Genomic DNA, 13,204 nt, shown 5'->3' with positions numbered 1-13,204 from the left:
GAGCCTGGTGGGCTGCTGTCTATGGGGTTGCACAGAGTTGGACATGACTGAAGCGACTTAGCAGCAGCTGCAGCAGCAAGGGATATATTGGGCTTCCCAGGTGGCTCAGTGGTAAAGAATCTGCCTGTCAGTGCAGGAGGCTTGGGTTTGATCCTTGGGTTGGAAAGATCCTCTGGAGAAGGAAATGGCAACCCATTCCAGCAGTCTTGCTGGGAGAATTCAATGGACAGAGGAGCCTGATTGGCTGTAGTCCATGGGGTCCCAAAAGAGTTGGACACGATTTAGCAACTAAAAAACAACAAGGGATGTATAACATGGCTCTTTTGGCACGTTTTGGGGAAATAAGGGGGAGATGTCATTTCCTGTTAAGCAGAAAATGTTCTCTTTTTCAGGTTTCCGTCTTGTTAACACAAAGTGCATGGTATTAGTTGATATGTGGAAAAAAATTCAGCACTCAAATATTGTAACCTTGCGTGAAGTGTTTACCACTAAAGCTTTCTCAGAGCCTTGTGAGTGACTTGTAATTGTCTCTCTGCTGGTGGGCTTCATTGTTGGAAGCCAGGTTACAGTAATGAGCGTTTGTGTTTTATTTCAAGCTCTTGTGTTTGCATATGATTTCCATGCTGGAGGAGAGACCATGATGAGCAGACACTTCAATGACCCCAACGCGGATGCCTATTTCACAAAGAGAAAGTGGGGTAAGGAGACGATGCAAGAAAGCTGGGTTTGACAAAGCCTTTGCTCTGTGAAAGAGTACTTTTGTGTTTTAAAGTACTTGTAAGTTTAGCCCTATAATCATTCAGTTTAAAGACCATATTGCATTTTAAAAAGAAATACTTTAAAGAAATGGAGTCAGTGTGTAACAAGTTAGGAAATAATGTGTTACCTGTAGATGGAGATGAAGATGGGTTACGAAAGACTGATGTAAATATCTGAAATGTAAGTAGCTGAGAATATGATAAAAGTTTTTTTCCTCTTGTTTTTTCTTTAAAAAATGTAATGCTTTCTGAGTAAAATGGTTTGGAAAATGCGTTAAATTGAAAAATAATTCCTGTAACTTCACCACCCAAAGCATCATCATTATGAGTCTCTTGGCATTTCTTTCTTGTCTTGGTTTTTTGTTTTGGTTTGTTTTGTCTCTCTTACATAGTCCAGTGTGACTCTCTGTTATTTATGTAATTATTTCCCTGAACAAATATTTTGCTTTAAGGTAGGATTCTGTGTTACTAAAGGGACTTCAAAATAAATTTTCAGGTAACTTTTACTTAAATGGGGACTATTTTCATTGTTTAGTATTTAAAGAATTGTTTTATTGTTCATATATTGCAAAGAACTAAAACATTGTAATTACATTCTAACAAATGCTTATTGAAGGGTAAATCATTTCAGAGTTAAAGTAAATTCATTTTGCAATGTCTATTAATTAGTTTGTTTTGGGGGAAGGAAAATGTATGTATCATTTTCTTGTTTGGGGGCAGGAAAGTGTTACCCTTTATGCTGAGGTTTTTGTTAAAGATTTTCCTGAATGTATCCTGAGAGAAAGCAAGGAGAGAGAAGACTGGAGTCTGCCTGGCATTATAGATAAAATATATTATTTCTGTTTGCTTGTAACTTTGCTTTCTGACAGTTGAAAGAAGCAAGCTGTGGTTACATGGCTGTTTTGCATTAAAAATCTGGTCTCAGAGTGTGGTCATTTTTTTCCTTTTGCCATGTCATCTGTAGCACACACATAATTTTGTTGAAAGGGATGTGGTATAACTTTTCCTATAGAGAAATATAGCTGTAGTTGTTCGTTTATTTTAGTAACAACAGCTGTGAAATGACTGTTGGCTTTAATTTATAGCTGGGTTTCTCAGCCTCAGCACTGTTGACATTTGGGGCTGGATTAATTATTTTTGTAGGGACATTCTCTGCCTTGCTGGGTGTTTAGCAGCATCCCTACCGTGTACCCGCTAGATACCAGTAGCAACCCCCTCCTCCCTTTGTGACACCAAAAATATCTTCAGACACTGCCAAATGTCTCTGAGGTGGCAAAATTGACCCCTGTTGAGAACCACTGATTTATAGCACTCCTTTTTAGTTTTTTCTTTTTTTTAATCTTAATTCTGCTTTTGGTGTTTGATTATTTGGTATGTTTACATTTTCTTAGAAATCAGTTCATTTTCTAGTATTTGAAAGTATTGTTTGATGGTATTAACTCCTTTAAATGTACCATATATACTTTATAGCAATTTATACTCTCTGTTTTCCCAGTATGAATATTGAAAATGAAGGAAAAAAGAGCCAATGTTTGTATAAATTTGTAGAGACATAGATGGAAGTATAATGCTTTCTTATACTATGTAATTTGTTAATTTAAAACAAAATAAAAGATAGCATGTTAAAAGAGATTAGTAATACTAATAAGAGAGTGGGAATAATAATAGCATACCTTATAGGGATTGTGGTAAAAGGTTTAAAATGACATAATGTGGGTAAAGTAACTAGATTGAATCTGGCATAAAGTATGCAGTATATTTGCTACAAATATTTTTTCCCCTATTCAGTTCAGTTCAGTTGCTCAGTCGTATCTGACTCTTTGCGATTCCATGAACCACAGCACACCAGGCCTCCCTGTCCATCACCAACTCCCAGAGTCTACCCAAACCCATGTCCATTGAGTCGGTGATGCCATCCAACCATCTCATCCTCTGTTGTCCCCTTCTCCTCCTGCCCTCAATCTTTCCCAGCATCAGGGTCTTTTCCGCTGAGTCAGCTCTTCGCATCAGGTAGCCAAAGTATTGGAGTTTCAGCTTCAACATCAGTCCTTCCAGTGAACACCCAGGACTGATCTCGTTTAGGATGGACTGGTTGGATCTCCTTGCAGTCCAAGGGACTCTCAAGAGTCTCTGCAACACCACAGTTCAAAAGCATCATTTCTTTGGTGCTCAGCCTTCTTTATAGTCCAACTCTTACATCCATACATAATTACTGGAAAAACCATAGCTGTGACTAGATGGACCTTTGTTGACAAAGTAATGTTTCTGCTTTTTAATATGCTATCTAGGTTGGTCATAACTTTTCCTTCCAAGGAGTAAACGTCTTTTAATTTCATGGCTGCAGTCACCATCTGCAGTGATTTTGGAACCCAAAAAACCACACTTAGTAAATAGCTTTATTTAACTGCTTCCTGGTTGTCTTTGACATTGTCTTGACATATATTACTAGAGCTACTTTTTGAGTCATTTAACATGGTTTTCCAGATGGTATTATCTTCAATTCTGTCTAAATCTGAGGGCTAGCAGTTTTTGAATTTTGTATTGTGTTCTTCCCTGGAAATTTTGTCTCAAGACATAAGAGCTGTTTATTAGCATCACAGTTAACCATTTAACTTTGTTGTTTTTGTAACTGATTCAGAAAAAGTTTGTTTACAACCATTTGAATACTTGGATTTATAAGGTCATGTTCCCTGAAATAACTACAGAATCTAGATTACATTTATGAGGCCCCTTTTCTCTTGATTAACAGTGACCCAGAAAATTGTATCAAGAAGCCCTTACAAGGTTGATAGAATCAAAAGGATTACTTTTCATGGTAGACTGGATTATTTTTATGTTTCAGCATTACTACCCATAAGTGGCATAAGTGACGTTCAGTATTTTACATTTATGTTTTCTGTTAATTGGATGTGGTTGTAATAGTAGAGGCTGGGCAGCGTAAGGACAATAAGAAAACACTCCACAGAGATGTTGGTGGCGACTTTTGTTTCCCTCAAGCCATGGAAAGAATAGTTCCCACACACCTGAGCAGTAATAGAGACAAGGTTTAACCACAGTTTAAGAAAAATAATCCCTTCGGTTCCTGTTTTTAATTAGAACTTGGTTCACAATTAAGAAGAAGTTCTTACTTTAATAATTTTTGTCTGCTGTGCAATAATTATAGTGGTCACAGAAAAGAGCTCAGTGAGAGCGCTGCTACTGCTGGCAGTAGAGTACTGAGGTGTAATATCATACATAAGAAAATCTGGGTTTGTTTCTTGAATTCTTTTTGATCTGCATGTTTTAGTCTTTTAGTTAATTACATGAAGGTGCCATTTTTTGTGTGTTTATAGGTCAACATGATGGCCCGTTGCCCAGACAGCATGCTGGATTGTTGCCAGAATCTCTTATTTGGGCATATATTGTCCAGCTGAGTTCTGCACTGCGTACCATTCATACAGCAGGTTTGGCATGTCGCGTTATGGACCCAACAAAGATTCTGATAACTGGCAAAACAAGGTACTGGCGTTTTGAACTCTGGCTTCTTTATCAATCATCTAACCTGTAACAGCTTAGTAAACATAGCATGACGATTTGTTGTAATTCTGCATTTTCATATATTCCATCCAGAAGAACTACTGTGACTTTTGAGTTCATTTGTAAGTTTTTTTTTTTTTTTTTTACATGCTGAGTTTGTAATAAAATGCCTTGTTATTAACCAAGATCTTGTAGGGGTTTGGGAGGTATGTATGGTTAGCTGCTGCTAAGTCACTTCAGTGGTGTCCAACTCTGTGCGAGCGCATAGAAGGCAGCCCACCAGGCTCCCCCATCCCTGGGATTCTCCAGGCAAGAACACTGGAGTGGGTTGCCATTTCCTTCTCCAGTGCATGAAAGTGAAAAGTGAAAATGAAGTCGCTCAGTCGTGTCCAACTCTTAGTGACCCCATGGACTGCAGCCTACCAGGCTCCTCCATCCAGGGGATTTTCTAGGCAAGAGTACTGGAGTGGAGTGCCATTGCCTTCTCTGTGTATGGTTAGGGTTGGTGGGTATATCAGGCAGTGTCAGTACAAGTTTCATATGTAGAACTGTCAGTCTCAGATTTTGACATGAGTCCCCATAATCTCGAGAGGCTTATTCAGCACAGCCTGTTGGGCTACACCCCCAGAGTTCCCATTCATGAAGTCTGGAGCGAGGCCTGGGAGTTTGCATTTCTAACTAGCAGGCGATTGATGCTGTTGCTGCTGATTGGGTTTCATGCTTTGAGAATCAGTGATTTTACAGAGACCTTAACTTTATCAGTGTTTGATTTGAGTTGTTGAAATTTTGAGACTTGTCTTGGGCAGCATAGCATCAGGAGCTCAAGGTCTTAGTACCAGGTTACCTGGTTTCATGTCCTGGCTCTGCTGGTTACTTAACTAACAGCAAGTTACTTGTGTGTTCAGCAGTCTATGAGACAGGTGCTATTGTTATCTCCATTTTCCATATTTGTAAGGTACCTGCCTCATAAGATTATTGAGAGGACCAAATTAATTAATACATGTAAAATACTTTGAACGTGCCTAGCATATCTTCATCACCTGTTAAGAAGCTAACTGGTTCTCTTTTCACGCGTAACTAGTAAAGAAGCAGCTAGGTTTTGGGAAAAGAAGCAGTGACCTGGTACTCAAAAAGTGCAAGTTGCAGTCCTGGCTTTATCCATTCCTGGCTTTCACAACCAAAGGCCTGTCACTTGAAGTCTGTGACGTTATCTCTAACGTGGTGACTGGCAGGGGTTACATGGGGGTAGGGCAGGTTGAGGGACTGGCCAGGATGCTGAGATCCTTCCCAGTATCATAAGAAATGTTCAGTTTCCACTAGTATGTAAGTTTTCAAAAGTCTCATTTTAATTATTCTCTCTAAATTTTCTGATCTTTAAAGGTTGCGAGTAAATTGTGTTGGAGTTTTTGATGTTTTAACATTTGATAACAGTCAGAATAATAATCCATTGGCATTAATGGCTCAATACCAGGTGAGTAAGAATTAACATATTTAATAACTTATGGCTTGAATTTTTTTAAGATAAATTTTTTTATTTTAAAAGCATTTCAGTTTTAAATGTAGATTTCAGTTTATTCTGGGGGTGGTCTCTATGCAGACTTGGAACGTGCATTTCTTAATCACTATGGTGTGTTCAGTGTAGCGCCCTTAGAAGTTGTAATATACAGAATTAGTGACAGTGTCAGAGACTAGTTGTTCAAATGACAATACATTTATATGACTAGGAAATTTCTCCTCAGCATAGATTAGAGCCCTAACTAGCTGAATGAAATACAGTATATGACATTTTACTTAGTTTTCACTTTTAGTATGTTAAAATCACACCTGTTGTATTTACTTTTACAGTTGTCCCACTGTCACTCCAAAACTTTTATTTTCAAAGGAAAGGTGTTGTATAGCTATTTTCTAAAGGATTCATTTTCTTTTCCTTAATAAAAACCTATCACTCACTTCTTGTACATTAGAATTCAGTTATAGTCTGACTTTATCGTAATATTGTGGACTGAGGTTGCATTGTGTTCTTAGCTATTTCATTCATACTTCTTGATTAATGAAAGGCATAGGTAAGAATCCACCTCTGCAAGGAGCTTGCAGTGTGACTGCTTTTGCCTTTTTACTCTGTGCAAGTGATATAGCTATTTAAAGTCAGTATTTCATGTCATTGTGTTTGTATTCATATTTTTTGGAGGATGTGCAGTTGTCATTTTAAGACAGTATTTGTTTGTTTGTTTTCATGTAAGGAGTTTTTGGTGTTTCTGAACATTTATTAATTTAGAGAGATTTGATGTAAGGCAAAATCCCTTATTTACATGGAGAAACAAGGAAAATACCTTACCTTCCCATTGCCCTTCTCATTTCATTTTCTTTTCTTTAATAAATCTTTGAAAGATTTTAGTTTGCTTTATTAAAATTGAGACAAATTTAGAACAAAAAGGAAAGTCCAGGATGAGAATTAAAGTGTAAGTAGTGTGTGATATTCTGGTTAGTTCATGCTTAAACCTCTTCCTTTGCTGCTGGACAGTGGACAGCATGGTACCCAGACTTAGAGTGACTCCTCTTGTCATGTTCAGTTGTTTGCAGGCTCTTCATAGCTTCCTTCCCCTCTGCTCTGGCCCCCCTACCCCAGCAGCTGCCAAGCTGTTCTGGTTGGTAGTGCCATCTAGTGGGCTCTATGTGGAAGAATCTGGCTACCCTCCAGTCCCCCAATCCTCACCCAGCCCCCACCGCTAGCAGCTTTCTTCTGCAGAGGGCAATTTGCTCCCTCTTTCTTATCCTGGTTGGTTTTTCTTAGCTACTTTCCTGCTTATCATCTGTTTTACACTTAGTGCCTAACTAATTGGCTCTGAAAATTTTCCTTCATATTCTTTGAGTTTCTGAAAGTGACTGATTATTGACTGTTAAAATACTAGTGATCTTTATATATTCAAGAAAATAATACTAAACTTTGGGAGAGAAATTAGACATTATTTAGAATCAGTGCCATCAGCCTCTATTGCAAGTATTAGGAAACCCTCTGTCCACAGAACTGGTGTTGTGTTGTTTATGTGCAGCCTCATGGTACCTCTTCATTCCTCTCTATTCTGAGTAGTTCCTTTTTCTTTTTAATTTCTAGTGAAAGATAAGACTAGTTTGATTTTGTTTTTCTGTAATTATCACAGCAGGGGTGTTTTCCATTTATTTTCGAATGTCCTTTATTTATGTTTTGGATTATATCGTTAGTTACCTTGAAAAACCACACTTCATAAGAAAAAACAATTCCAGAGTTTCAAAACAAACAACTGTAAAGTAAGCATTTGGGCCAACTGATTGGTAGGTTAGGAGCTGCCCCCATTCATAAACTTGGGCTACTTTCAACCAATTGTCAGCGTCCCTTTATTTTTCAAAGGCAAAGATTGTATCAGGTTTCCTTTCTTTTTTTTTGGAGTGGGTGTATATATGGATTTTCCATAGAGCTTATATAAGTAAGGTAAAGGAGAGAATTAATGGTAGTTTCTAGTGGGGGGGGGTTATGATTTTACAGAGAAGAGGGTACATGAGAAAGGAGTGTATTGTTTCTTGTAGTCTATTTTTCATAGTCTGTTTCAGACACGTGAATAGAGACTGACTTTCAGTAAAATGGACATAAGTAGAGCCATAGATAGAATCAGAGAAAAATCAAGAAGTCAAGAATCAGGAAGAAACTGAAAATGAGTTGGGGGGAAAGCCTCCAGAATTCAACAAATGGGGGGAAAAGCCAGATGGAGGTAAGAAGCAAAAATAACAAATGGAACACTATTTAGCTGAGAATAAGGAAAGGAGAGTTACTGAGCGCTTAATGACATTACAGTGTCTCTGTCCAGCAGGACTTCATTAACCTCTTTTATTTGAAAAAATCAGTTCTGATTTAGTCTGGATTATGTGATGTGTATACTTCATTTCTAGGTGGGTATTCCCACCTTGAGTCAGCTTCAGAAAGGTGGCAGATGTACTCAGAATCAGATGGACTGACTTCCTAAACCCATATGGTCCTTCAGCTATTTTGTGCTTTTGTTTTCCTGTTTTCCTGTCTTGTAATAGGGGATCCTCTAGGGGGGAGATTTAGTTATAGCATTGATTCAGGGTGGAGCTAAACTTAAGATTTTGCTGTTTGAGGGTGGGGATGTTATGTGTTGCTACATGCTGCTGAAATACTTAATAAACAATAACAAGCTTAAGTTTGCTTTGCTGATGACACTGAATTGAAGCACTTGTGGACTTTTACAGTTTTCTTTTCCATGTACTGATTTCTCTCAATTAGCATGTTTATGATTTCCTTTATCTAAGAGACTGAGAGGAGTCCTGCCTGAGTTCAGTCATGGCTGTGGGTCCAGAGAGCAAGGACAATGCCACAGCATTCATGCCCCTTCCTGTGGCACCTGCCTTCCCAGCCTGATCTCCGAACTCGGCCACTGACGGAGTTTTACACAGTTTCTCTGACATGAATCCTTGGCATCTCTTCCTGATTGATTCAGAGTTGTCTTAAAATTAATTTTTCCACTGATTATATTATAGGATCTTAGGTTCAGAGTATCAGATTCACCAATGCTAGATTTGAACTTTTTAATGTTATTTTAGTCATTGACTTTGATTTCTTTTTATTTTTTACTCTTTGGGAAGGATGTTGTTAAGGATAGCTATGTAGTCCTAAAGTTTCCTAGCAATTGCCATGAAATACTCAACCTGATTTGCAAATAACACCATTTATAAACTTTTACAAAACCAGTGGCTCTCAACCCTGGCTGCATATCTGAATCTCTTACAAAGTTTTGAAAAATACCAATATGTAGATCTTATAGACTAACAACACCAAAATAGGATGGAAGGATAGCCACCGGGTGATTTTCTTTTTTTTTTTTAGCTTCTCAGGTGAATTTTATTGTAAAGCTAAGTTTGAAAGCTCTATGGAATACTTATTTATTCCATAAATAAACATGTCCAGTAATTCAGATGAGATCTCAGATTGTGAAGATTTATGTGAATTTTCTGTAGAAATTACTTAAAATGATTTCCTTGAACTCTAAACTGTTCCATTGTCTTGGAGGTACATGATTACTGATAGTTAACCTGCCAAGCAGGGCCACTTAGGTGACCATTCTGTTTCTAGGAGTTATTATTATTCAGTCAGCTGTCTTTTAAACATTCTTTTGGAAGAAAGGCCTCAAAGGGAGAAATCTTTAAAACAAAGAAACAAAACAGGTAGGAAGTGAGGTGGTTACAGAGCTCAGAGATCGACTATAGTGTAAAAACCTGTCTGCTTGGAAACAAGGGCAGATGGACTGTCATGGAGGTTTGCAGCATTGTTGATGTCTAGAGAATGTGCTCTGAAATCAGGTATTGCGGACATTGTGTTTGGAATAAGGGAATTACTTCCTTTTCAAATACACTCTCACTTTTGTGCATCATGGAGAATGAAGAAAGTGCCTGTCATCAATGTAATGATCACTGTGAAGCAGCTGTTTGGTAACCAGCCTCAAATGTCCTGCCATAGTAAGAATATGAGCTTTATTTAAGTATAAACATTTCGGGGAAAAAAAAGGACAGTAAAGCAGCAGTTCTGTAGGTGGCATATGAATTGTTTTGAATGTTTCTTAAAGTAGCCCCTAGAACTACTTTCATTAGAATTACCTAGGTACTTTAAAAATGTTGGGCCTGTTCCCAGACCTACTGAGAATCTGGGGTGGAGCTGCTCAGAAAGAGTCTTTTTAATGAAGCTCCCAGGTAATTCTGATGAACACCAATATCTAGGAACCATGTACCTAGTTCTTCAGCTTCTTTGTAAAGATGCTTTTTCCATGCAGGCAATAGTGTCAGTGTATTAAATTTGTATCTATGAAAGAAAAATTAAAAGTTATATTTATTCTTTCATGTCAGCAAGCAGATCTGATATCATTAGGAAAAGTTGTGTTGGCTTTGGCTTGCAACTCTTTGGCAGGAATTCAGCGAGAGAATTTACAGAAAGCCATGGAACTGGTGACAATCAACTACTCCTCTGACCTGAAGAATCTGATTTTGTAAGTTTTAATATAATGATCTTATGAGATAAGACAGATTTTTCATGAGAGTCTTTTAACAGTGATTCTATTGATTTTTAGTTTCCACTATTTAAAATCAGGCAAAACATAATTAAACAATTTTTAATTTATTTTTATTGCTAAGTATGTATTTCTTGAAATAAGTTCATAAACCAGTGTGTTTAAATTAGTTATTAATGTTTTAAACATTTGGCCAAAGGGTAGACCCCCTAGAGCTGCATTGGTATCTGCGAGCTACATATGACCTTTTACATTTAAATGAATTACAGTTAAATAAAATTGAAATGATTCAGTTCCTCAGTAGCACCATGTACATCTTAAGAGCTTAGAAGCTGCATGTACCTTCTGGCTCATATAGTGGACAGTGTGGACATGGAACATTTGCATCATCTCAGAAAGTCCATTAGACAGTGCTACTCTCCAGAGTGGTCAGTATCTTTGTAAGAACTGTCAGAAATAACCCCATCTGCAGCCCAGTTGTGTGGTGTGTGGCCCACACCCCTGTTTCAGAGAGTATGTGTGTCAGGGTCCCTGTGCTTCTCCCCCAGTGTCTTTATACTCCAGGAAATCCTTGATTGTAAGTCTAAAATGACTGGGGCTTAAGAGAAGCCCAGTCCACTGTGGACTGCTGTCACGATGGTCTATAAGATGCGTCTGACATCGGGGATTCTGGAGGGGGGACAACCAGAACTCTTATTTTAAATGATTCAGGAGAATAGATGCTAGAAAGTCTCCTTTGAAATTTTTTTTCTATGATGTTCTAGAAGCAATTAGAGCTTATTGATCCTTTTCAGTCTCTTTTAGCTTCCAGCTGTTCCTTCTGATCTTTCTGTGTAACCCTGGATGATCCAGTTTCTTTTTGGACTAGCCCTGTGGTATGGAACTGAGGGACGGAGGATGGGGCTGCCCACCTGTGCTTTGTTACACTGGCCTAAGTGTCCTGCTTGTGACAGAGCACTGGAGCCAGTGGTTACCTGGTTCCTTTGATGATCAACTAAGATGATTTCTCTTAAATAAAAATATTTGTTTCATATACTATCACAGCAGTGATTTCTAGCCATAGCTTGCAACACCTAGGGTGTTTTAAGTAATCTCAAGTTATAATTTTCCCTTTTTATAAAAGTGAGAGTAAAGGATATAAGTGTAATAAATTGGCCATAAGTTAATAATTACTGAAACTGGGTAATGGGTACATGAAGATTCATCATACTCTTCTCTCTCCTTCTATAAATGTTTGAAATTTTCCTTAATAAAAAATGAATAAACAAGAAAGTCATACTTTCATACTAATCAGTAATCAAAATTTACAGAGCAGTAAACTATGTATCATGTACTTTTGAGCTGATTGATGTGAATTATGAATTAATTCACCTAATTCTCCCAATAACCCTTTAAATTAGGTACCATAACTAGCTCCATTTTAAAGATGTCAAAACTGAGGCTGGGAGATATAAAATAACTTGCCAAAGTGACATAGCTTACAATAACTTTAAGTGTGAGTAGTTAGATATAAATATGTCAGTAATTACAGATGAATGGCTAAGACGTAGATTGTCCACATGAATTTATAACTGTTCATTTATTCAACAAAAGAATGCCTAACTCTGTGTCATATGCTGAAGCTACTTTATATAAGATGAGTAGAATCCCCCATCTTCTGGAGCTTCCCCCATTATACTGGGGAGGAGTTAATAAACTCATCAACAAGTAACATGTTTGCAGGACAGAGATAAGTCCTATGGAGAAAATAGGTATAATTATAAGCAGAGCACAGAAGAGTTAGAAGCTGCTTTGTTAGGAATGGTTAGGACACGGTTGACCTGTCAGAATACTAAAACTAAATGATCAATAATCATCGTGTTCTGACAGGTAGCCGTTTGAGACGTGTAGTATTTTTCTGCCTTAGTTATGATGATAGAAGAAACTGTTCTTTTTCCTGATGTGTGTTAGTGCATGGAGATTTCTCAGAAATAAAAATACCATGACAGCTGGTAAATGAAGTCACAGAGCAGGAGACAGCTTCCTAAAACACTGAAGCTTGTTTCCCTTACCAAAATAAAAGTCTGAGTTTTAGTTTAAAAACTATTTTTAAAGACCAATGGAAAAATTTCCCCACCTACAACCACCCCTCCCAAAACCTTTGGATCTTTTCATCTCCCACTATTGTAAAGAAGGGTTTGAGAATGGAAATATGGTAAGTGTAACTCTATACCCAGCTTTCCTTTCTCATTTTCATAGTAGTAAAAGATTGAGAGAAAGAGACGTTTTTACAGTTTTTTCCATTGGCTCTTAAAGTTTTCCAGAGAAAAGAAATACAATCATTAAGCTTTAAAAATGAACTCGACTTGCATGAAAAAAAAATTTGAAATTGCGCACACTAACATGCTGGTGGCAGCAGTCCCTGTGTGCTTGTGGGTTGTGTTGTTCTGTAAACTGCGTGTTTGGCATTCAAGTGATCCTTCTCTATTTTGGTTAGATATTTGTTGACTGACCAAAACAGGATGCGAAGTGTAAATGACATCATGCCCATGATTGGTGCTCGATTTTATACTCAATTGGATGCTGCTCAAATGAGAAATGATGTCATAGAGGAAGACCTTGCAAAGGTAAAGTGTGTAGTTAAAGGAGTGTGTACGCACCTGCATCTGTGTGTATCAGTAGATGTAAAACAGAGTAATTACTGTGCTGGATATAGTACGCAGCTGGCTAAGACTGCAGATATTTTTGTCCAAACTTAGTGTTCAGTATTTTGATTTCTCAGGTCCTCTGGGCATTTGTCTTATTTTTTTTCATTCATGGTTTTGCTATAGTCTTGAGATACAATCTTGATTTTTTTTTTTTTTTAATATGCAGTCTTAGTAGTAGACAGCTACAGTGGGG

The 13,204-nt window shown here is 37.6% G+C and overlaps 1 protein-coding gene across 10 annotated transcripts in view; it reads left to right on the top strand.

Moving 5' to 3' along the window:
- PAN3 (poly(A) specific ribonuclease subunit PAN3) overlaps positions 1-13,204 on the top strand; it is a 123,083-nt gene that overhangs the window by 98,489 nt on the left and 11,390 nt on the right. For 8 of the 10 annotated variants that reach the window (XM_061434883.1, XM_061434876.1, XM_061434880.1 and 5 more), the window contains 6 exons: positions 393-509; positions 597-698; positions 4,091-4,256; positions 5,655-5,745; positions 10,164-10,303; positions 12,801-12,930. In XM_061434883.1, the coding sequence (XP_061290867.1) occupies positions 393-509; positions 597-698; positions 4,091-4,256; positions 5,655-5,745; positions 10,164-10,303; positions 12,801-12,930 (746 nt within the window). Of the gene's footprint in view, positions 1-392; positions 510-596; positions 699-4,090; positions 4,257-5,654; positions 5,746-10,163; positions 10,304-11,118; positions 11,200-12,800; positions 12,931-13,204 lie in introns of those variants that run through there. The other 2 variants (XR_009739990.1, XR_009739991.1) reach the window with 2 other exon arrangements.

Source organism: Bos javanicus, chromosome 12 (assembly GCF_032452875.1).
Source record: "Bos javanicus breed banteng chromosome 12, ARS-OSU_banteng_1.0, whole genome shotgun sequence".
Classification (NCBI taxonomy): Eukaryota; Metazoa; Chordata; class Mammalia; order Artiodactyla; family Bovidae; genus Bos; species Bos javanicus.
This window is presented reverse-complemented; position numbering and strand designations above follow the sequence as displayed.